Genomic DNA, 25,988 nt, shown 5'->3' on the forward strand with positions numbered 1-25,988 from the left:
CCTGTGGGATATTCAGGCATTTCAAAAAGGCATATATCTACAGACAACACTTAGGCCAGCAATCAGTCATCCTTTCTCTCTCGTTCTCTCTCTGCCTCTCCGATACGTCACACAATGTGCAGCTCTGTATCACACATAAATAAATCATAAAAACACACGGCTGTAGTTATTGTCTTTGTTGCCACGGATACTGCCATTCTGTCTCATATATTACTTTATCTTGGTTTGAAGACTGTTTCTCTCGCTCCCTTTCTCTCTGCCCCTTGCTCACCAGAGTGTGCCATGAATGTATCAGTGCTGTTGGCATCCTGAGCTGGCTGGGAGGGCATTTAGTGGGTCGGCAGTGAGCTCCACAGCTCCGAGGGGAGAGGCAGGGAGGGGACTCCACCACCATGGGATGTTTGCTCTCTTTGTTTCTGTAAACAGCGGGGTGAAGCCCGGCCTCCGGATGCCAGCACTCACCTCTCAAAGTGACACACAGGCTTCTATCTTTAACGGCAACAATCATCTGAGCCGCGCCATGTGACCATCGGACCCACCCCTTAAAGCTCAGCACCCCACTCGCTAACTGCTGTGAAGCATTTCTGGCCGGGGAACTTTGAGAGATGATAGCCCTCATGCCTGTGGTCAAAACATATGAAGACGGCTGCGGTGATGACAGAGGCACCCCCATATAGCCACCCAGAGAGTGTGAATTTGGGAGAACCATATTTGGACGGCTGTACCGAGCCTCCAAAGAAACCACATGACATACATGAGCATTCATGTACTGTATATACTGTGTCCATCATCCACTAATCTCAGCCTCCTCCTGCACATACTGTATATAACAGAAACTGCACAGAAAAGCTTGTGAGACAAAAAATGTCTTATGTCTGTGTGAGTCATTCAGCTTTATTTGGGCTGAAGAAGATCATTAGAGCAGACTAACCCAAGTCCCAGTTTAGTGCTTTAACATATGTTGCATAGTCAATACTCTCACAATTACAATAGCACACAGATAGGCTCTTGTGCATAGCTTCGGGGTCACAACTATCCAGTGCAATCAGTGAGGAGATTCTCCAGGCTGAAGGCAGAGGGGGGGAGAGTGAGAGGAAAGGAAACCCTTTCAAAACAGACTTCCAGTAAACCCCCCTTCCCCCCCTCCGCTCCCCCCGCTCTGGGTTTTTGGGGGTGGGGGTGGGGGTTGGGCTAGGTGAGAAAAGATGAAAACTATGAGAGAGAAATGCCTTCACGTTCATAATCTGTGGAATGTGTGTGCATGTCGTGATGCATTACACAACTGTGGCTTGTAGTTATGATTATGATTGTCTGCAATGGAAATTCTCGATCTTTTCTGGAAAGAGGGGGGTGGGACAGGAACAGTGGGACGCATGCAGCTGATCACATACTGATTCAGGACAGCTTGTCTTTGGGACTATACTGGAACAGCACATTCCACCACTCTCTCTCTCTCTCTCTGTATTTTAAAAATGTCAGAAAGCATTTATGTGAAACCTAAGGGTGAGAGATAAGGTCAATGTTTTGTTCCTCCAGTAGGATTTTTATCTAATCATGAAACTCTCTAAACAATACACGGAACATGGACACTTCTTTCTCTAAAACATTCATATTTTCTTTCAAGGTTTATGGAATGATAACTTTTTTTCAGTTCCGACCCATTGAATAGATGAATCGTACGTCAGAACAATTATAATTTTTTCCAGGATGCTGCAAAACCAGAGGTTAAAGCACAATCACACACACGATGCAAAAATATGATATTTAAACACAGTTCTAGAATATTATGAAAATGGACACACCCTTCACCAATAGCCTCCCCCCATGCCACACACACGCACAGCCTTTTACTGGAAAGCTGAGCAGCTGTTTCACAGCTCTAACTGACACACACACACGCATGCGCAGGTACACACTCACTCACTCACACACGCGCGTATGTGCACACACATACACACACACAAACATACACACACACAAACACACACACACAGACACACACACGCACACACAGACACGCGTGCGCACACACACTCTCTCTCACTCACACACACACACACACACACACTATCACTCACACACACGCACGCGCGCACACACACACAGCCTGGAATCCCACAGTGCCAGCCCAGAATGACATCAGTGTGGCTCACAGTCAGAAGGGGTCTTACCGTCTGAGTGCTGTGCCCACATGCGCCCACCTGCTGCTGCTATAAACTTCCATCTATAAATGAATGTGTGTGTGTGTGTGTGTGTGTGTGTGTGTGTGTGCGTGCGTGCGTGTGTGTGTGTGTGTGTGTATGTGTGTGTGTGAGAGAGAGAGAGAGAGAGAGAGAGGGAGAGAACCAGTTGGTTTAAGTGTGTGGGAGCATCAAAAATGTAGATGGCTTTCGACTAATGTTACTGGAGTTTAAAACAACAACCTAAAAATAAGCATTAGGTCTCTGTTTTACCTGTTCCTATTCCTGCCAGACAGTTTGACACCTCTGTATAGTAACACTCTCATCCAACACTGATGGAATGCTATTTTTGTACAGCACTTTGGTCAACGTGAGTTGTTTTTAAATGTGCTTTATAAATACATTTTACTTGACTTTTTACAAAATGTACTGTTTTACACCTCTGTAAAGTAAGAGTCTCACCCAACACAGATTAAATGTTTGTTTTACAACATGTACTGTATCTTGTTGTAGGTTTACAACGTCAGCAATATGCAGGTCATTGCTAATTGTGTCATTCAAATTCTAAAAAAAGAATCATTCCCTGACCTAATGGTGCTTTAAAAAACCCTGGCACGACTAGGTTAAACCACTATGCCTTAGCGATTTTGAAATAAATCCATAAAAAGTAGGCATACACTATGCATTCATAGTATGAATGCATAGTGTATGCCTACTTTTTTTATGGATATGCATATTCATACGAACCAATGAGTATCAAAAGTACAATCATTGGTTAAAACATTCAAAAGCATTGCTCTGATGTCAACTTGACTTTGCCTGTTGGCTTGAAATAGAGTGACATCTTGTGGAACATACATGTGAACTGCAGGCAAGCACTTACAAGTTATAAGATTAGCAAACCCCACATTATTATAGGCAATTTAAGGCAATTTATTCAATCCATAATTAGATAAGTGGCATCCTAATTAGGCTAGCCTATATAAATTAACGTTTAGACCTAGTGGCCTAACACCAAAGCTGGCATGTATGAAATAATACAAAATAGGCGCTAAGCCATACACAAAATTCTACAAACAAATCCAAATAGGATTCCTATAGATGTAATTTAGGCAAGTTGTTAAACTTTGAAACTAAGACCATTTACAACAGAATGTCACACCAAAACAATGCCGATCGATTGTGCATGTGCTACTATCCACGCCTTAAGCAAGAAGGTCTGAAATGAATGATTACCGAATTCAGGAGACCAAAGTCTGCAAACATAAAGCAGGTGCTGATCACGTTGTGCCTTCTCTATTCTCACCTAAAACATGACTTCCACGGCCTTATCTGCACCAAGTCGTTCACTCCTGCGCTATCTAAGCCGCGGTGTGAACTCACTCAAACACCGACATGAAGCTGGAGTAACACACTTTGTGAGGTCCTACTATGAAAGTGGAAAACCCGCAACTGGGTGTCAGGCTGAATCTGCCCGGACCATAGACCTTCGGAGCGACACAGTCACGAAACCTGGACCACTAATGCGACGAGCCATGTCAGAGGCCGAGGTTGGGGACGATGTATTTGGCGAGGATCCTACTGTCAACGGTCTGAAACTGAGTGATAGCTTAGGCTACAATAGAGTTGTCAATCAAATGCGGCCAAATAACACTTGTTGCTGCCATCATGTAATGTAAGCCTAGTATATATTGTCATGTCAGTTTGTGGCCATCTTAAACAGTTACTTCAGATTTGTAAACCTTTTGTAGGACATACAAAATGCATTAGTCAATGAAGCGCTATGCCAACGACCTTTCTGCTTTGAAAAGGATGCATTTTACCTTTGTCATAACATTTCACGACCAGTGGAGGGCACCCCGTTAAAGCTTTTCAGTCAAGTCAACTAAGGCATACCGTTTTGTGCTAGTGTTGCAAACTTTCCTTTTTACCAAGGTCACGGTGGAAAGGTTAAGCATGTCTTTGTAACGGTCTTTACAGAGCTACAGCAGCATGCGGCGAAGCTCTTTGGTATGGAGTCGGCACTCTTCTGTCCCACTGGAACTATGAGCAATCTGATTGCAGGTAATAAGGGACTGTCCAACTTGGGTGTTTGCATGAGAGAGAGAGAGAGAGAGAGAGAGAGAGAGAGAGAGAGAGAGAGAGTAAGTAAGTATAATATCAGGTAAATGCCTAATATCTTTATTTGTCTGTGCATTACAGTCATGGTTCACTGCCGAGAGAGAGGGGATGAGATGATTGTGGGGGACCTGTCACACCTGCATATCTATGAACAGGGTGGCAGCGCACAGGTGAGATATTGGCAAGCAGCCCTGGAAATTGCTCAATTCGGGGTGAAAATCATTACTGCCACGATGTTCACATCGCTCTTTGCTGATGGCCTACATTGTTACACTGCCTACATTGTCTCTAAAATGTAGCCATGGGCTAATTCTGTGAATGATAAATCTCATAATTAAAATAAATTAAATTAAATTAAATTATTAAAGACAGTGTCCATACACACTAGTTATTCTTGCTGAATATCTGCAAGTATGTATTATGGGTTACAGTTCAATGCTATGTTTGTGGAAATATTCCACATGCATACATGTGCACAATAATTTCAGTTTGATGCCGAAACACAATGGTACCGAAGAGAACGCTACTATGTAATTCTGCATACGTTCTTCACCTAATTTTCCCCTGGAATTTCAATGTATTACCACAAATTGAGCCCATTGACGTTTCTGTCCTTTGTGTGCCTCAGAAGTCACTCATTTTACATGTGAAGTGAGGATCCATGGCAAGTACTTGATGCACATTATTACAGGGGGTTAGGCTTTCATACATGGCAGCTAACTAAAGCCTTTGGTTGTCAAACAATACATACACTATGGCAACAGTTTATCAACAGCTTGTATTTAATGTGTGATGTAATTGTATGAAATAATCTGATGTTACTGTTGGACCTTGCAATATTTGAATGTTATGGAAGTAGCCTATTTTGGATTTTAAGACACAGTTCCTCATTTGACTGTCATGTAAGTCATCGTTATTCAGTGTTCAAGTATGCATAGATTGTATTTCCATAAAAACGTATTCCATGTTGTGTTGTGTGCCGTTGGGTAAAGACTTGGGAAAGCATGGCGATATAAAAACATGTGTGCGTGAGTCATTTTTTATAGCTCTATTGTCAACTTAAGGCATCTTGAATTGTTTATTGTTTATTGTTTATTGGTTTATTTGATAGGGACCATGCATATTCATGAACATTGTATATAAAACACCATGTAAATATGCCAGAGTTAGTAAAAATAACTACTTTCCATCTGCAGTCCCTAGGCAGGTGACATAGGACAAACTTGGAGACAGCCAGCAGTCAGAAAGCACTCATACACTTTACACTTAAACACAAAATGGTGACGTACATATAAACAACAGATAAACAGAACAGAAATACATGATGACAAGGACATGATTAACAAAAAAAACAGAACAGTAAAACATGATGACAAAGACATCATTCATCCGCCTCTATACTGTTTTGAATTTCGGGGATAGAATATGGGTGATGAATTGTGGCAGTTTAGAGGTGAGTGCATCTCTGATTGTCTAGGAGCCACTGTTTTAAGTGAGTTTTGAAGGTGTTAAATGAAGGGCACTCTCTTATTGGGAGGGGTAGACTATTCCAAATTTTACCTCCTATTACTGACAGTAATAGTGATTTGACGCTAGGGACCTTATGTTTTTTATTGATACCTTGTACATGTTGTGTGTCTTGAAATTCCTGCATCACCCACTCCTGGGCATATTCATACCTTTAGTTCCAAGAGATGTAGACTATCTGGTAGTTCTATCAACTCAGTGCACATGTGCTCCCCAGGCCCAGTAGCCTAGCCTAGGTGTGATTGCATCCAGCAACCATACAGTCTCACTGGTCTCTTATTCCGCCCTTTCATGATCTTCTCATAGCTTGCTGGGGTTCACTCCACCACTGTGACCAACCTCCCCAATGGCACCTTTGACCTGGACCAGCTGGAGTCCAAGATCCGCCATGGCTACCCGGACCCACACTACCCGCGCTCCCGTCTGGTGTGTGTGGAGAACACACACAACATCCAGGGGGGGCGCGTGCTGCCCCTGGCATTCCTGAAGGAGGTGAGAGGGGCGAGGGGTCCTCTCCCAGCAGAGTGCACTTGATTCGGAGAATTATACTCTGTTGAGAATAGTGGGATTCAAGCCTGTACCAGGTAAAGCCCTGTTTTTGCATAGAGAGCAGGTTAATTATCAGAAAGTCCCCGAGACGTGTCATGTTTTTATGGCCCGGTGTTAAGACGGCGATGACAAGAGGCCACTTGGGAGGACAAGATGAAAACAGACAGAAAGAGAGAAAATTAGGGGCCCTATTTCATGGACGGACCACGTGCTAAGCAACGGGCGAAGTCTGTCGCACATGACCTATTGTGTGGTGTGTAGTAGTATTGTGCTGACCCACCCGTGTTTTTGCGCTAAGGATCTTGGTGGGTCTTTTAAATGAGCAAAATACATTTACCAAGATATTACATTAGCTTTAGTTCACCTGGGCAGACTGCTCATTGCCAGAGTCCCTTCAATGAAATTAGGACCCAAGGTGTTACCTATGTATGTGTGTACAAGTATGAAAGTAAGCAAGACAGCTAAACAAGAGAGATTATTTTTATGTCCCCCTCGACCTATATCAATTGATAGAATTCATGTGGTAGCTGTTGCTTATGTGTTCGCTCCACAGGGACCCTCAGCATGCGTGTTGATTGGCATTTTAGCAGCTATTGACTGCTTGGTAGTGTGAGGTAGAGAGCCTGTGTGGAGTCTTCCTGCAGAAAAGATTACATCACCAATCCATTGCGTCGCAGTTACTAGCCTAAATCGATGCGTTTTTTTTTGTTGCTGTCTTTCTGAAAGTCTATGAGAAGGTTTCAATGCTGGGCCTTATCTACATTATGCCTGTAGTGTTTGCCATGATTGGCCTGTGTCTTTCTATGTATGAGGTACAAACAAGTAATATAATATAATCGTAATCCATTTTATCCATGTAATGGCTGTTGTGCATGCATGATGATTTGGATATATGCATGCAATGCACACAGTACAGAATTGTGCATTAACATTGGTTTGTCTGAGGGTCAGTGATAATGTCGAGGTGTTTGTGTGTTGAATGTTTGTGTTTGTAGTTGCGTACCCTTGCGGACAGGTATGGGCTGATGGTGCACATGGATGGGGCTCGTGTGATGAATGCGGCTGCATCTCTGGGAGTTCCCCCAGCTGACATCCTGCAGTACTGTGACACTGTCAGTGTCTGCCTGTCCAAGGTACTCAGTTTTAACAGGAACATTCACACTTATATATGTTTATATGGATGAATGAATGGATGGATATCAACATATGAAATCTTTCTAGCTTGACTTTACATGTTAATTGTGAACACATTATCAGTTAGGTTTTAAAGCAGGCACAAAATTACTATATAATATAGTACATGCTCTCTACTCATACACACACCGTTTACTCACAAGCTGTCTCAAGCTCCAATTGATAAGCAATATTCTCATCAACCTTGAAAATATTTCACAGAATGATTACCTTTCTTCACGCATGAAACCGTTAACGGTTCCCAATGGCTAACTGCTGTAGGATACTCTTTATGCACTCACCAGAACCCCACAATTCATTTTAATGGCTCTGCAGTGTAAGAAAATGCAAGTTGAGCGGAAAGGACTTGATTGATCACTCGTGTGGTATTAGCTCTCAGGCTTAGACATGAACATTTTCAACACTGGTGTGTCTTGCTGAAACCAAACTGTACTGTTAGTCATGTATAGTATTTTGGAGAGGTTTAGGCAAGAGAAATGCATGAATTCTTAAAAAACCTGTTTGAAAAGTATCTCCGATTAACAGTTGTAAAAGAATTTTACAACCATAAATTCCCTTTATTCACCAACTGTAGCACTTCATATAAATAATTCATGTTGTTCATGACACACAGCTCAACAAAAATGATCTGTGTTTTCTGGCTTATATGGAGTTGTAAAATTTGTTGTGAAATGTGCCGTATAATATTGATGCCTGTTGAATCACTTCACGTCCCTTTAAGCATTGTAAGCGCGCTCTGGTCTCTGCGACATATTGGCATTCCATCTCGCCTCATACCTCTCCTCAGAGGTCTTAGAGCAGCAGCCTCAGATCAATCACCACAACACTTAGTCCCCTAAAGTACACTGCAGCGTTAGACATTTGCATTTTAATAACCACTGTTGTTTGTATTAGCATGCTAATGAGACCACTAGCCTTGCCCTCAGTGTTGGGGTTCTGGGGAGTTTTCTGTTGAAACTGTGATGAAATAATAGCTTTCATGCAGAGGTGAACAAGGCTGGTATCTGTAAGCACAGGTGAAGACCAGAATGTTTGTCTGATGAGTTTTGCACTTGGGGGAGTTTGACTGAGAGTGAACTAAGGATTCAGTCAATATGTTTCCATGGCAAAAAGGAAACAGGCACCATATGCATTAAATGTCAGAGTAAATTGATCTGCAGATTGACTTCTCTGGGCTCTCAAACCTCACACAATGTAGCCATTGTTTGTTCTAATGAGTGCCTGATAAATAGCTCAAGGCTAAGTGGAAGTATTGATCGAATGTCACTGTATTTATGTAGGATCAACAAGAAAACTAATGGGCAGAAAATTACTTTCTAGAGGAGTTAAACCCAAATCCCTAACAAACGAAAAAATATTTGTACATAGACAGTATATATATTTACTACAATTAAAGATCAAATAAATACAAAAATGTAATATTCTGCTTCCATGATAAATCAATCCCTGTAGTTAAATACTTGCCATCTAATCCCTGTGCTGCAATAAGTCTTTTCAAGAGAGTTAGTACCAGCTTTGCACATTTTCTGCAGTGTCTGCATTCTTTTTGGTAGAATTTCTCATCTAGTTTGGCAGGATGGTGCTCCTGGTCTGTAGTGTCTCAGGGCTTTGACTGAAATAAAAGTCATTCTAAAACATTTGCTTTACCGTTTTTGCACCACTTCAGCCTTCCGCTGGGTGATTGTCATACTGGTGGCTTAACCCTGTCCCAAGTCTGCAGCATGTGCCTTTGCGATATTGCATTGACTTTTATTTTCATTAATTCTGCCAATTTTAAAATGTTTCCCAGTTCCCAAATTGCTCGCAGCGTGATAGTTCTCTCCTTCGTACATCACTTTAGCTTAAAGCGTCTGCTGAATGTATATGTAAATGCAGTTCCCTGCAGATGAGAAATATCCTCGCAGCATGAGGTCACCATTGCTATTTTTTGAGGCATTGGCAGTGTTTAATTTATGCCGCAGGTAGCACTTTGGGGATTGGCCAGAAACCTTTATTCTGGACTCATATTCCCATAAAACCTTTACCACATCTTTAGAATGTAGAGAACTTAAAGGAGAATAAAGAAATAAAGGAGAGCTTTTTATACTGTGGACTACACCTGCACTATAATTTGGCCACCTAATTTTACAGTACGTATGTATATATCTATGTATACATACGTTTGTACTGTTTACATACATATATAGACACAAACAAGGGAAATAAAGGTAGGACATTGCAGAGATGTAAATACTCATAATAATTGTGATGAGTGTGCATCAGTGTGACGCATGATTATAAATTCAACATTAATCGGTAATGATCATTTCTGGTTGGCAGGGTCTGGGGGCACCAGTTGGCACTATGCTGGGTGGCCCCGAGGACTTTGTGAAACGAGCGGTACGTGCCCGAAAGGCCCTGGGTGGTGGAATGAGGCAGGCGGGCATCTTGGCAGCCGCCGGGAAGCTTGCACTGTCAGACATGGTGGGTAGACTGCAGGACGACCACCGCAACGCCAGGAGCTTCGCACAAGGTGACGGTCCAGTCCATGCACACAGTATGCCATTGGAATTTTTAGGGAGGGAGGAAAGAATTGAATGGAAATGTACAAGAAGCGAAAGAAAGGCAAATTAATTATAGAAAGGGGGAAACATGGGGTGAGACTGAGCCATGTTTTGCTCTGGCGGTATTTTCTGATCTAGTGAGTTGCCTTAACTTATTCACAAGAATGGAGAGAAATGTTCATGGCTTTAATCAAATACATGAAATTAATTCTGGAACAAAACTTATTAACACTCTGAAGTGTCTTGAAAGTTCAAGTCATCCATCATTTAATTACCCATAATAATTACTAGTGCCAGTGCTTTCATTCAAAATTACACAGTTATTAAACAGTAAATCATCAACTCACGACAGCTCTGTGCGGTAAAAATAGGTGGAAATCACCTTTTTAAATGATCTTAAGTTATTATATTAAGTAAAAAAACCTTTAAAATCTAAAAATTTCAAGTTAACAGCGATAGCGCATTTCTCTATTCTGTGGTGAAAGAAGAGCGGTGATTGACGAGTGTGTGTGTGTGTGTGTGTGTGTGTGTGTGTGTGTGTGTGTGTGTGTGTCTGTCTCTCTGTCTGTGCTTCCCCCAGCCCTGCTGCAGTGTGACCCCCCGATCTATCAGGTAGACCTGGCTGCCGTGGAGACAAACATCCTGCGCTTCCGCGTGAGTGCAGAGGGTGTGAGCCCTGCAGAGCTGTGCGCGCGAGCAGCCGTCGTGTCCGAGGGCGAGGAGCAGGCGCTGGGCCAGGGGGTGCAGGTGCTCATGTTCCCCCACGTCGGGGGCTCGGTGAGAGCCGTGTGGCACCTGGGCATCTCTGAGGAGGACACACGGCTAGCTGCACTGAAGATGCAGTTCGTGGCACAGCAGCTAGCCAGAGAGCGGGCCAGAGCCCACTAAGTACCCCCCCCCCCCCCCACACACACACACACACACACACACCACCACCACTACCACCAGAACTGGGTGTATGCTTGAAAGAGGCCATAGACCTGTACTAGTGTCAGAGAAAATCTGTGCCTGAGTAAATACGTGATTCTACACATTATTTCCCAATAGAAGAGAATCTCTCTTTCTTTTTCTCATTTCATTTCCCTAAGTGCTAATGGCCCTGGAGCTTTGAAACGGAACAAGCACTCTGACACTTAGATGCGTGGTGTGCTCTCACGTAATTTTCACTGTGATCCGCAAACCTCCATTGAGATCAGCTTGGGTTAGCGCTGTCACTGTAGGGAATAGAAAACAATTACTCAAGGCTTTCAGCCATCTTTTGAAATTATATCTTGTAGTGAGAACTTACCCAGTTGATTGGCTCTGGTATGAAATCTTCCCAGTTCCAGCAGAGAGACCTCACATTTTTCCTCTCAGAAAGCATGCAGTGCACCCTTTCAATGCATTTCCAATGCATTTATCAGCATCATTCCTGGCGAAACTGATCCAGTTATGCCACTGAGGCAAAACCATTTTTCCTCAGCTGGTTTCAGACACAGTGCTCCCATTTTGTCATCACTTCAACCACTACCCAAATGCTCTCCGACTAAGATGAGGGATAAGGGTCGGACGTGATGTGGGGACATTTGTAGTGATTTGAAGGGTTTTTGAGAGGCTTCCAGAAACACAGAAATATTTTGGTTTTGCTTAGTAGCCTAATACCGTATTTTTCCTTGAAAAAAGGAATATCAGTCATTGCTATTAATTATAATAGCATCGTGATTCAGTTCTGATATGAATATGCTTTATTCATCAGTGGCTTATGCACCTGGGATGTGAATCAGAATTAAACCATAAATCATGAATTGAATGATTGAATTAATAATTCAATGTTAAATGAAAACAAATCCTTTTCTCACAGCATACATTCAACCATTTTTATAAATTTCAGGTTGGATAATGCTTTATTTTACATTGTTGTTTCATACATTACAATCAAAAAGTGTTGATTGGATACAGAATGTAGGTTTCTAAACATAGTTATCAGGTTGAGCCTAGTGGGGCTTCTTTCCAACCTTTGTTGGCCATGCAGGAAATCAAAAGTCATGCTGTGCTCTTTTTTTAAGGCTTGTTGTTTATTGACTGGTTGAATGGGTGATTCAAAATGTGTTTGTGAGAGTGTATCCTTTAGTTATGGATTAATAGTAGGCATTACTGAGAAGTATCACCATTGTAAACGGGTAGTAATTACCTTTGCTCCTGCAGAGTGATCGCGAATTCTGAGGCTAACCTGCCAGGCACTGTGAGCCGAGCCCTGAGAAGTCTACATTGCTTTTAGAGAACATCTCATCTGAGCTTTGTGGAGGTCTGCAGGATAACTGACGTATGCGTTTATAATGTACACAAAGAGCCCATTGAAACACCACCTATGTACATTTCTATAGAAGAAGTGCAATGGAAATGCAGAAATGTGGGTACCCCTGCTCAAAATGTCTGTTGCTGTGAATAGTTAAGTGGAGTGAAGTAGAAGATGAACTGACCTCTGATAGGCATTAAGTTAAAGATGAAAAATGATTTTCAACATTTTATGTGTTGTATAATTTCAGCCACCCCAAGGGATTTGAGCTCTCAGGTAACTTAGTAACTGAGGTAATAATAATAATAATAATACATTTTATTTAAAGCGCCTTTCATGACACCCAAGGTCACTTCACAAACAGGTTGTGAGAATTACAAAACATCTCATAGAAATAAATAAAAATAAGAAAAATAAAAGTCAGTCAGTCAGTCCATAAGCTATCTTGAAGAAATTAGTTTTAAGTCTGCTTTTAAAGTCAGTAATTGAGTCACAGTGTCTGATGTAGTCTGGCAGTGAATTCCACAACTTGGGGGCGATGTAGCTGAAAGCCCTCTCTCCCAGGGTGCTGAGGTTCGCCTTAGGAACATGCAGTAGGCCTGCTGAGGAGGATCTCAGTGAGCGGGCAGGATTGTAAGCTTCCAGGAGGTCAGAGAGGTAGGTGGGGGTACTGTTGTGTAGGGACTTGTAGGCCAGGAGCAGGACTTTAAAGTCAATTCGGTAGGAAACTGGAAGCCAGTGCAGTTGCATAAGCAATGGTGTTACATGGCTGATGGATTTGGAGCGTGTTACAATCCTTGCTGCAGAATTCTGGATGAGTTGGAGCCGGTGGAGTAGCTTATTTGGGATTCCAGACAAGATGGAATTACAGTAGTCAAGGCGGGATGTCACATATGCATTCACAAGGACTTCTGCACTCTGCTGGGTGAGCGCTGGGCGAAGCCGTGCAATGTTCCTTAGATGGTAAAAGGCACATCTTGACATACTGTTTATGTGTGCACTGAATGAAAGTGTATTGTCCAGTATGACACCAAGGCTCTTGACCTGGTTGGAGCAAGGGATGGTGCTGCCATCTACACATATGGTGAAAGGTTCCATCTTAGCAAGAGCTGATTTGGAGCCAACCACTAGCAGCTCAGTCTTACTGCTATTAAGCTTCAGGTAATTTTGTGTCATCCATAATTTGATGTCATGGAGGCAGGCAGTGAGTACAGCTGGCGGAAGAGTAGCAGTGGGCTTTGTTGAAAGGTAGAGCTGGGTGTCGTCAGCATAACAGTGGAATTGAACACCATGTTGCCTGAGGATAGTGCCAAGTGGGAGGAGGTAGATGATGAACAACAGAGGGCCTAACACAGACCCCTGGGGCACCCCTCTTGTCACAGCAGTACTCTCAGACTTGCAACTCAGCATTTGAACGTACTGTGTCCTTCCAGAGAGATAGGAGGTGAACCACTGGTGAGCACTGCCACACACTCCGATATTAGCTAGACACCAACCAAGGTACCAAGGTCTCTGTCCTTGATTAGCTTGTTAAAGTTATGGCTTGTTCACAGTCATTGTTAGGAAAGGCCAGGCATTTAATGTCAAAGCTTTATAAAGAATCAGTTGCCATGGGTTTCTCTAAGCAGCTGTCCAGCACTCTTGAAAATAAAATTATTGTTGCCCGCAAAGCAGGAGACGGCTATAACAAGATAGCAAGGCGTTTTCAGGTAGCTGCTTCCTCAGTTCGTAAAGTTGGTCAGAAATGGCAGTAAACAGGGACGGTGGAGGTCAAGACACACAAGGCACAGACATTTGCTTTAGGCCCTTTTGGTTCTTTGAACTTGTAAAACATCGAAATCAAAGTAATCTTGCTTGAAATATTAAAGGAACCTCATTTTCAAAAGGTGTAAAGTTAGGCAAGGCTGCCCAAACTTTGCAAGCCACTGTATATACAAGCAGTGTACAGTGTGAAAAAAGATGGTATCTGATGACTATCTGTTTAAATGGAATAAGACACTTCTACACGGGAGAAAAATAAAAATAGCAACCAGGAAGTACTGCAGTAGGAAGGCCACTGGAATCATAGCCTCAGCCCTGAAGGCTATAACCAACTAAGATTTAACTCTTATTTTGCTGCAACATTTGAAATGTAATGCATCTTCTTGTCTAAATAAATTGTTGGTACCTTAGAAACCTACCACAAATAATCAGAAACAGATAATGAAGTTGCTGTAGGGGATAATGTGAAGACCAGTGGGTGCGTACTACAAGCTTTGGCTGTGAGAATGAGAATGCCAACAGGATCCATAAGCGAGATGGAGTCATGGGTGCAAGCAATAAACTGAGGGTGACCTACCTGGAGTTTCAAGGAGTAGAAATGTGAGACGCCTCCAGATCTGCCCATTATGAGTTTTCCTCTCTTTGCTGCTTGGAATGATTAGGTTTGGAACAAGGAACAGAGATTGACACAGACCTCTCACTGAGCAAACTGCAGCTGCATCCATCACACCCATTTTCCTCAGAAAAAAAATCACAAAAGGTTGGGTGTAATCACCTGGCTTGCTCTTTTATCCACTCACAGGTTAATGTTGGACCGTCTGGTTTTCAATGTGGTTTCAATCTACTCTCATGTCCTTCATTCTTATCTTTAGCACAGTGTTGAAAGACTGGTTAAGGTTGCGATACACAATTGTTGTTGTTGCATTCAGTTGTTGTGGGATAAAGATAGCCTTCTCAGTCCAAGAAGGTCCCTTTCAAACTGAGACCTTTTATCCAGTTTATTATTTCAAATGCATCAAAGTGTAACAAAAGGCAGTGTTTCTGCCTGTCAATACAGTATTCTTTTCACTGCTGATGCCTTTAAACAGGTACACACTTCCTCTTCTGGCAAAACATCAAAGAGATAAAAATCCACTCAGACCCCCAAACCTGCTGCTTGAAAGAAAAAACACTTTAAGCCTCAATTGCATTACGTTTTCCATTTTTAATCATAAGGTATCTAATTTTCTCTCTGCACCTAATTTGCCTCACGATTCATTGGTGAAAAGACATTTTTATTAATCCCTATCTGATTAATTTAATTGAAAAAATAAATGCCTTGTACATTGTAATGGGCACATTTCCCTTTATGGAACCTCCATTACATCTCTTTATCACAGCAGGTATTTTGATGCAGTGACCTTAAAGCCATTAACAATCCATTTCCATGTGAGGAAGCTGACAGGCAGACAAAAGGCCTCTCTTTAGTATCTTCTGCCTTCCCATGCCGCTGACACTTGAACCTTGAGAGGTACTAATCAGATTTCTTAAGGGGCAGGAATAATGTGGTTTAAACAACATTCTCTCAGGCATGGATAGTAAAGTAGTGTTCTCACACAAACACTTCGACAGAAACACGAAATATTCCAAAAGTTAGAGAAAAATCCAATTGCGCTCTCTGTCGTCACATAAAAAGAAGCACAGCAAAGCGATACAGTAACTGTCATGGCACAGAGAACAGGCACAATACGTCTACTTGATGGCCAGTGGATGGGATGAAAAATCACATCAAGGGGGCAATGAAAGGAATGCCATCTGTTACACAACAACAAGCAGAACAGAGCAGTCTAAAGCTAAGGGAGCAATTTAAAAACCTCAACCCTCCCATTAATCTGCAGATGACAAGATACTCTACATTGGTAAACACTCTGCTGTCCAGCATTTCCAGGAAACTGGCGACTGGTGTTAACTTTCTTTAGTGGTCCTTCTGAACTTCTTCTGTACTTTTTTCATGACTGGAACCAAGTGCACAGAAACAGTACAACTCTCTTGAACTCTCCTTCAAACCGTTATTGATCAGCATTAAAGCCACTGCCTCCTCCTGAGGTATTTGTGTGTGTGATGCTGTTGTGTGCTGATGGACTCTTCAGTGCGTGTTTGGTTTATTTCAGTGAATGCGCAGACAGTGGCCTTAATGTGGGCCAACCATGCGTGAGGCGAGGAAGAGGAGGAGCCCTGTGAGCACCTCCAGGATGAAGGAGAGCCAGGCCACGCCCAGAGACCAGCCGTAGGAGGTGTGCACTTGTGCAATTTGTTCCACGCCCATGAGCCGCTCTGTCTCCTGCCACGCCTGCTGGGAGTAGCTGATGTACAGACACACGCCAGACAGCGTCAGCAGACCTTCAAACAAACACACATGCACACACACAGATGCGTACAGAACACATCCACACAAACAGCAAATAGAGACATCCATAAAAACACACACACAAACACACGGATATTGTTAAAAAGAAATACGAAGTAGAAAAGAAAAAAACAGGAAATATCTCTTGGAGAAAAAGTGTGTATTCACATTATGCATTGATGGATACAGACTTTCGCTGTGCTGTCATGACACTGTGCTCTCTTCACATTCCCACTACATTTGGCAAATAACAGAGAATGTTCCTTAATCTACTAGTTGAGGGGATGTACACAATATATATAAGAACACACATGACGCATTCCCTTAAAGATACTTGCAAAAAGGCATTCCACTCTCAAGGTTTTCAGTATAGCAGGTCCTTCTTACAAAAGGCCTTCAAGACCTCAACAAAAGGACCTTTTCAAAGCAGGTTAAAAGGGTGGGAAAGTAATTTTCACCCGCAAAAGTGGACCTATTCTGTGCTTGCAGACCTTCATTGGTGTAGGTCAACTGACCTCTTTTAACTCACCCTGCCTACCATGCTGCTGTTATTTAATCTTAAACTTGGACTGGAGGCTATGACACGGTGCTTACATGGCATGTGCCCTGGTGCCATTAGTCTCTCTGGCATTGCCTTTCCCGGCCTGATCGTTGTTCGGAACTCTCGCAGCCTTTCCTACTTTGTCAGCGTCCTGGCCTGCGTGACTGTATTTCTTCTTTAACAGCTGTATGGATTAAATCATCAATCTCATGCTCTGATCTGTCAGGTATGACTCCCCATTAAATACTTTACACTGGGAGTGCTTGGCATGGGCAAGGCAGAGGCAGTGGGGGAGGGGTGGGGGTTGGAGCCCAAAGGAGTCGTGCAGAACCGGATCTGTGACTGTGCCTGAACTGTGGTGCAGAGTACTCAGACACGCCGGTGGGGAGTGTGAGAATAAGACCTTGCTCAGGTATTGATTGATGAGGCACTGATTCATCCTTCAATCAGGTTCACACACTTGACTGTGTGTTTAAAGCTGGCCACTGCCAAATGGTGCCATTAGCTGAAAGCTATGGCTGTTCCATCCCATGACAGGCAATGGTTTGGAGTGTTTGGTCCATGGTTGGGTTGGCAAGATTATTTACATTCTACAGAATGTAGAATTCCTACTGCTGAGTCCATTATCAGAGTGCATACATGAAGAAAGAAATTACTCTTGATAGGCCTGCAAAGATAACTCAAAGAACAGAAATAATGTGAATGGTCTAGGAACATTTGTTTGTCCTTTCATCTTTGTTTTGGAGCTCCTCTGCAGCTTTGCTTTGTCACATTAGCCCCATTACACCTCTACCTTTGTGACTGCACATCCTGTAAAACAAAAGATCAAACTGATGTATATGGGAATCACACAACAGGGTATTAATGTCTGGTGTTTTTAAAGAATGCTACATGCCTGGCAACTTCAAAAACATCGAAAGGTAATCAAACGGTCATCGCACCGATATATTTTCTCTAAACACTCAAATTGTGATGGCAACTGAGACAGGCAAATTCAATCAATCAATCAATCAATCAAATTACGTCAGGGCTTTAAAGCCTTTGATCGAGGCTCCTGCCTTCGATCTGTATTGCTAGAAGTGAATTGGCATGTTAAAATCCAGGGATCATACCTTTCCAGGAATCAGCTGTACAAAGAGAGCTGTTCAAAGAGAGCACATTTCTTGCGTTTTTTAAAATATCATAGTATGGATGCAGGCTCTGTGACGATTGTGAAGAATAGGGCCCACAACCGCAACCATTCATTGGTCTATCCTTCAGTTGAACTGGCTGTCATTGTACTGCTGGGGACTACTGATGAGAGGTGGAAATTGAAGGAAGAGAACTACAAAGCAGTGCAGGTGGAGAGGATCTCTTCAGCCAGAATAGCACTGAGTGGTTACTGACTCATCCTCTATTGCTCCAAAATAATATGATGTAGCCGGTGACGTGATCGGAATTATGTTTTCGAAACTCATACTACTGTTTTTTTTTTTAACTACTGCTGAGGAATCATCCAGTTTAATTGCAAAACAACTATGATTAGCTGATACAATCAGAGTCATTTTATCTTTATAACACACATGGGCGCACTGACGTGAGGCAGACATATTAAAATCCAAGCTTCAATACATCCAAATGTGGAATTCTGCTTAAATATTGACAAAATGAGAATGGGTTTGAACAGCCTCTCTAATGAAGCTATTAACATTTCAACAGCCATGAAGTATAAACAGGATGTGCCGGGTGAAGGAGACTCTGCACAGTGATGAGAACTGGCAAAGATGGAGGAGATGAGGAGAGCGCTGCACGCCTCTGCCTAGAGTCTGACTAGTCATCAATAAACCCCTACTGGTTTTATTAAACTCAGAGGAGGTGCAAAAATACCCCAACAAAAAAAAATAATAATAATTTAGAGCAAAATACAATCTACATCTGCTTTACCAGAGAAAGACTTATACGCTGATCAACATCTCCTCTATATTATGACATTGACAAATAAATGTCCTGCATACACAACTCCCACAGGATAATGAGCAAATTATCCAGGGCTCTCTGGCTTTCACATTTGAGTGTGTGCATTCATGACAAATACAAAGAACAAAAAAGGTGATACTAAGGTAATTTGAAGCATATAGTGGAAGAGGAGGGAGGCCACAGACCAAGAGAGAAGAATTCCTCACTTGATCCTATTTCACACTTCCCACATGCTCTTGATTAGCCTTGTGCTAAGTGCTGGGGAGCACTTATAGTTCAGTCAGCCATCAACACAAGGTAGGCTTTATGGACATCACATGGCCTGTGGCTCCGCTAAGGGACATATAATTAGCCCCAGAGCCCTGGACTGTCTATGTGCTCAATGCTACCAGATGTGCTTCTCAACATCAAAGCTACACTCTCAACTGTATGAGGAATATGAGTGGGCTTTTTTATAAGATATGCTCATACATAATTAAGGAACGAGAAAGTGACAAGATGTTTAGTGTCTATGACTGATGCAGCTGCAGATTTATGTCTGGGAATAGAAATGAGAAGAAAACAGGTTGGGTTGTCTAGATGTCCATTCGGCATTGACATAAACAGACACTTTGTGTGTACATTTAGAGCCTTGCTGGACAGTCCTTTATTGCTAAAGTGACAAAATAAGCATCTTCTGACTTGAATCTGAATGTCTATCATTTTTTTCCAATCTAAGGATCCCTTTGTGAGTAAGGCATATTTGCACATTTATCAGCAATTTCTGTCTCTTTTTTATTCCACCGCTTTCTCTTTTGTACCCCTCTTCTCACCCACTGACCAGCAAATGGCTACAGGGGAGAAAAATAATAATACCCCCCCTGCTGCCCACCCCTCTTTTTAAGGAATTACTAGATGGGGATGCAATATTGTTTAACCCAGAGGGCTTTGCTCTAACTTGTTCACAAATCAGCAGCAGGTTGTTGATGCTAAATCAACCTGACAAAAATGGAGGAGAGGTAATTCAGGGGTGTCATTACTCAGCGGAATGCCTGGGGTTGCAGGTGGCTGCGATGTCTTTACATTACGACTAGAAAATGGCTTTTCCTCACACTCTCCATCAGAGACGGCCATACTCCTGGAACCCTACGTGGGTATGATAGTGTGTGGAGAGCAAAACTCACGATCCTACTGCACAGAAAAATACATGGTGGCAGGGATAGTACAGAGGGGGTTGTGTGTTGAGGCAAAAGTACCATAACCTTTATTTAAACAAATTCATTAGAATAACAACATTAATTAAACAGTTCTAAAAGCGCAATTATCTGAAAAGTCACCACACCACAGCATTTTACAGGGCACACCTAATAGCTTTCAGTTACTGTGGAAAATAAGTGTGCTAAGTGATGTCAGCGAGAGAGTGACTATGGGAAATTTAGATCTTACTGCAAATGAGTATGTAGGATGCCGTGCCGAGGAGGAGAGAGGAGCTCCTAGCCAGGGAGCTGACCAGCCCACAGATCCCCCCGAACACCAGCATGACCAGGCTCAGAGGCAGCAGCACTGCGATCACCGTGTGCATGTCTGGAGACGGGGTAAGAGAGGCAAACCACAGATACAGGGTGAATTAGAAGGGTTGATTATTAACAAAGGCAAAACACAGGCACTACTAGAAGTCCTACAGATACAAAATTGAATCTCATTTACACACATTCAAACGATAAAAAAACATGTATCAGCATGATTGCACCATATTATCTAGGTTGGTTACAAACTCAATTCACACCACTCCAAAGACACGCCACTCCAGAATCTCTTCTGGGTGATTTGTGAGGGAAACATAAATGATGCTTCAATGCAGAGAATACTCACTGTTCATGTAATTCTCTACGTCTGAGTAAGATTTTGTGTCTGCAGTGAATGAGTAGACATTTTCTCCTGCAAGAAAGCATCTTTTCATCACTACAGGTGAAATATTCAGACATATTTTATTATTTGTACACAATAGCAATAAAACCTATAATAAAAAACAATTCCTCATATGCACGCTGGCTGGGATACCCTAGACAGATAACACCAGTCTCATTCTCCAAGTCCAGGGTATTTTTAAAGACCCAACAACCACATGTCTGGCTTCTGGTGAGTGATAACAAATAGCATGTAGCCCATAACAGGTTCGATTATTAATGCCCACAGTAGAATATGCAATAGGCTACCATATTCCATGTGTTAGATGTTGAATATGGAAGTTATGTCCGTATAATTTGTAAAGCCTATATATTTAACACACATTTCTGAGACAACATGCTACAAAAATAGGCATAGATCTTTGCAGCATCATTCAAGCAATGTGTTGACTGTCTGGCCATGTGAAACACCATTTCGGCTGTATGCAGCCGAAGCTCCGAGCGCCTAATGGGAAAGCGGGCTCATCATACCACCATTGCAGTCCATGACTTACAGCCCCGTGCCAGTTCGGTGCCACGGGCAAAACGGCATGTCAATTAGTGTGGCGCCTGCAGCTCTATACTAAGAGCCAGCCGTTCAGCCGCATGTAGCTTATTTTAAAGACAATATTTATTTCCCTGCGCAATATAAGCATTTAAAGAGTTCATTCAATTAGATATCTTTACAGCAAAATTACGGATGTGTTGAAATTGATAACTTCCCTGCAGCGTTTTCATTCTACAGTATATTCTACCTCACACACAGTAGCTTACCAGCAATTCTAACTATGTCAAATTCAAACTCTATAGGCCTATAGCCTATCTGATCTCCACGGCCACACTAATACTCTAAAAAACATTCTTATCACACAAAAACTTCATATTTGGGCCCAAAATCCAAATTACACCAACCTATACTTTCAAGCCGAAATCTTAGCAGCTTCTAACAAATAAGTTTTGCTGGAATCTTACCTTCATAGGTTCGCCAGAGTCCAGAGTGGGAGTCCTCCCTATAGTTGGGTCTGTTATCATCAATTATGTACCAGTACTCAGTCCCTATAGCAAGCGCTAGAAAGCCGAAGCTTAAGATGCCAGCAAAACCAGCACTGACAACGACAGAGCCGTAGGTTATTTTCATTTTGGCGATTTTTAGACGGCCCGGATGAACAGCTAAGCGAAAGGGAGAAACTTCGGCCACGCATCAGCGACGGTCGGTTAATGCGCGAGTCGCCTTCCGGAAGAGCTTGTAATTTGGTGATGGTTTAAATCGTTTTCTTAAGTCGACATGAACTGTTTGTCAAGAAGAATGTATATGGTGCCGCAGCTATTTCTCATATTTATAAACCGCAGCGTTGTAAGGCGAGCCTGCCTGACTTTATCACACGGTGCGTTATATCTCACACTGGAAGGGTACCAAGCTCCTCTCCCGAGCCAAGAGACACGCCACAGTTCTCTGGGTGGGCATGACGTTTGCATCAATTAGGCGACCGTGTTTTCGTTTACTTCAATGAAAGGAAAAAAAACTAAATACAACGGACAACTTATCGGGACCCAAACACAGATGACACCGAACATATCAATGGGCTACTTCATTCTCTCGGATTCACAGCTGTAAGATGCAGTCCATTAATGTAGCATTTTTTCGGTGAAGCCCGTTTTCAGGATATTAAAAAGCAGAACACCATATCTAAGGGTATGTTAATGAGTGGATGAAAATACTGGCAATCTGAGGGAGATTAAAAAAAAAGGTATACACCACTCAGGAATACTAGAAAGCTGAAAGGCTTTATTAAAAATAAAAAAGGAGTGACGTAATAAGAAAGCAAGAGAAAGAGAGCTCTGAATTTACACATATACAAATTGAATTTAAACCCCATGAAATTAAATTTAGAGCAATAAAAAGATAATTGCCAAACACAATGGCAAATCATGTCCAAGGAGATAAATATCAATATGTTCCCACTCTAAACACTTGGGACTCATCCTGCACATAAGCATCTGCAAAACAAATGTTGACCAGCTTCTGAAGACATAATACAGCACTGACTCTTCTTCCACCAACTGCACCGACAGCTGAGGAATCTGATGACCAGCACAGAGAGTGTGATCACAGGCACAGGGAACACCTCTGATTAATCCTCTCCCATAGAGGTCTTGATGATCTGGCCTCTTCTGACCGTTACTGCCTCTTGAAATTTATCGATGCCTTGATTGCATGTCTTCCTCTGGAGAGTGAAAAAAAAGAACATGGTTACACAAGCACTGCCAAGACCAGGAGTCCTTGTAAATGCAACTAACAAACGCAAGTAGAATCACCAACAGGCTTTAAAGAGGTTACTATATTAACCAACCTTACAGAGATGAATGTAAGATTAAAGGTTATCTGTCTGTAATTCATTTAGTTTATTTATTGTTGTGTTCCATCAGATTACAAATGGAATGTTCAGTCGGACTGATCTACTTACAATCTGGAACTTCTGTCTTTCCTTCTGGAGCTTGAGGAATTCCTCCACTGTCAATTCCTCCACAGGTTTTTTCAGAGCAACAAAGTCACAGTGAGGAGAGTGGGCCTTGTGCTCTTTCCTGATCAAGAGTGGGGTAAGAAATAAGTTTGAGCTCATTGAGATGCTTTAGCGTACACACACACACTATAATTCAACTGCAACTGTAGGCTAATAAAAAGGCAAAAATAAAATCAACAACTTCACTCTTCTGTGTAGTAAGTTGAGAACGTATTTTAAAGGTTCAGTGCGTAGTTTTGAATGATATCTAGTGGTGAGGTTACTGAATGGCAACCAACTGTTTTGTTTAACCCGTTCTGGGGTACTGTAGAAACATGGCAGCTCAACATGGTGGACTCCGTGGACCCACTCACTAGATGAAGGGCTCATTCTAAGCTATTGAAAATATAATTATGAACACTGTATTTAATTTCTACTAATACTAATAGATGCCACTAAAAAAAAACACACTGTGCCTTTAAAACAGAGCATGTCAGCAGGGTACATTGACATTTATGTAAAACCTAGATCATTAAAAACATTGTTTCATAAATGTCAAGTGATCATACCAGTGACACGATTACACTCTATTATAATAATAATAGGGATACCTAAATGGATGGAGTGAATGAGAGACCATGAAAAACAAGTCCAGAGAAATGTCCCTTCGTGTTCAGGAGTCAACAGAAAAACCTGCTAAAGTAGTAAGCATAAACAAGGACAGCACGACTCACATAGGGTCATCTTCAGGCTCCCATCCCTCCAGTTCTTTGAGGCAGAAGAAGCACTGTGCAACGTCCGGACTATTTCCAGAAGGTGTGTGAACGAATCCTGCTCTGGCCATCTGTTGAACAATGAAAGAATACATTATTGCCATTGTAAATCATGGAGGATCAACCAGGACACTGTTTTGAATAGTACGCCAACTACCCATAGCTGGCTAGCTAGCTAGGATAACTTCTTATGTTTAAATAAGCAGTGTTGCCAACTTCCTGGAAAAAACAATACAATATTTAACTCAACATTACGGCTGCGTCGACGACCGTAGCAAACACCACGCGTTTATACAAAATAAGCTTAATGTTGCTCTGTCAACTCTCGGTAGCAGGTAACCTTTCCCCCCAGGCGAGCAAGGTATCTTGGTACACTCACGTTTTCGGGGGTACAACTACAATCCTCTTCAAAAGGCCAGCCATTAAATGTTTGAAGTCTGGTTTCGTAGCTGTAGAGTTTAGTGATCTCCCCGGTCATGAAATCCATAGTATATATTTTAAATAGAATATAATACAGTGTAACCTTAAAATAATTCTATCTAATATGGAACCTGTTTTGAACTGCTAACGTTACCCGCAGCTTAAACATTTCACTTCCGGATTTTTTGATTCTCGAGCGAATGTTTTCATTGGTGGTGACGTCACCTATACGTCACCAGATAACTCAACTTTTGAAATGGACTTGTATTGCAGTAAACGTGGATTTTAAACGTCAAACTTTTAACTAATACCAGTTATCATTTCACAGAAACAACACGTCCGCATTTAAAGGCTCCATTGATAAACTTTTAGGTCTTTAGCTCAGGAAACTAGCCCAGTGACAGACAATACTATTAAATGCGATCTCTGCCATGAGAACACAGGGGAATGGTTACAGTGCCCTGCAAAATAAATAAAGAACATAGACTGGAGCAGGCTATAAATTAGTTGTAGATAATTTGCTCAAGTTTCACAACTTTGATGCACTGCCATTCCCACTTGACATATGCAGGTAAAATATCTACGCTGGGCCACCATAAAGCATTATGTCATACATGCCATAAGTATGCATAGAAAATGAATACGTATTATGCAGTCTTTGGTAGGCCTATATAAATAAATACACAATAACTATTTATTAACAATTTTTTTTTATTTATTTATTACGTGTGTATTGTGGATCCCCTTGAAATCGAGATGGCACATCTCAAGGGGTTATTCCAAATAAAGACATTTCCAACAACAATCATCACTTATTTATTATTATAACAACTATTGCAATAACTTGTTATTTATTCATGAAAGTGTTTTATTTCAACAAAATCTTCCATACGAACATCACAGAAACAGTTGATGTAAGCCTTGCACAGGTCTTAGGATATGTATTATAATTTAAAACCACTGTTTTGTAGTATTGTATGTGGCTGACTTGGCTGCCCTTAGTGTCCCAGGGGATTCCGAAACAATCTGACAGCTAGAATGCTCTATTGATGAATATTTTTTAATTACAGTGCATAAAATGCCCTGTATTGTTATTCCTAGGCTTCTTCTTCTTCTTATTCTTGTTACCTTTTTCTGCGATTAATTCAGCCCGAACCGCTTAACGTAGAAACTTCATTCAAACTTTGTCGCGTAGGTCTTGTAAACGACACTTATGCTATGTATTTTTCACTTTTCTAAACTTTATACTTTTTAAAATATTAAAGAAAAACGAATATAAATTTCTCCCATTGACTTACATTGGGCCATTATGACATCATAATAGGGTCTTTAAACT

The 25,988-nt window shown here is 41.8% G+C and overlaps 3 protein-coding genes across 3 annotated transcripts; 1 reads left to right on the forward strand and 2 right to left on the reverse strand.

The window, feature by feature from the left end:
• Positions 1-3,493: 3,493 nt before the first annotated feature.
• On the forward strand, positions 3,494-11,002 carry tha1 (threonine aldolase 1; the record flags this gene model as incomplete). Its single annotated transcript, XM_080834730.1, has 7 exons — positions 3,494-3,770; positions 4,161-4,244; positions 4,383-4,471; positions 6,135-6,320; positions 7,373-7,510; positions 9,891-10,083; positions 10,695-11,002. 7 exons carry the CDS (start codon positions 3,494-3,496, stop codon positions 11,000-11,002), a joined length of 1,275 nt encoding a protein of 424 aa, XP_080690856.1.
• Positions 11,003-16,320: 5,318 nt separating this feature from the next.
• tmem235b (transmembrane protein 235b) lies at positions 16,321-22,096 on the reverse strand (the record flags this gene model as incomplete). The annotated part of the gene is made up of 4 exons (XM_080834216.1): positions 16,321-16,529; positions 20,459-20,596; positions 20,885-20,950; positions 21,931-22,096. 4 exons carry the CDS (start codon positions 22,094-22,096, stop codon positions 16,321-16,323), a joined length of 579 nt encoding a protein of 192 aa, XP_080690342.1.
• Positions 22,097-22,990: 894 nt separating this feature from the next.
• On the reverse strand, positions 22,991-24,730 carry birc5a (baculoviral IAP repeat containing 5a). The gene is made up of 4 exons (XM_080836075.1): positions 24,612-24,730; positions 24,194-24,303; positions 23,424-23,541; positions 22,991-23,183 (listed from the first exon to the last, which is right to left on the reverse strand). The coding sequence occupies exons 1-4, from the start codon at positions 24,717-24,719 to the stop codon at positions 23,091-23,093; spliced, it is 429 nt and encodes a 142-aa protein (XP_080692201.1). The 5' UTR covers positions 24,720-24,730; the 3' UTR covers positions 22,991-23,090.
• Between the last annotated feature and the right edge of the window lie 1,258 nt (positions 24,731-25,988).

Source organism: Sprattus sprattus (genome assembly GCF_963457725.1).
Source record: "Sprattus sprattus genome assembly, chromosome: 3".
Lineage (NCBI taxonomy): Eukaryota > Metazoa > Chordata > Actinopteri > Clupeiformes > Clupeidae > Sprattus > Sprattus sprattus.

Coding starts and splice junctions, on each gene's coding strand:
- birc5a (XM_080836075.1), bottom strand. CDS start 24,719: ATGGATTTCATGACCGGGGAGATCACTAAACTCTACAGCTACGAAACC. Junction 23,542..24,193: donor GAGCCTGAAGATGACCCTAT/GTGAGTCGTGCT, acceptor ACTCTTGATCAG/GAAAGAGCACAAGGCCCACT. Junction 23,184..23,423: donor AAAGACAGAAGTTCCAGATT/GTAAGTAGATCA, acceptor TTCACTCTCCAG/AGGAAGACATGCAATCAAGG.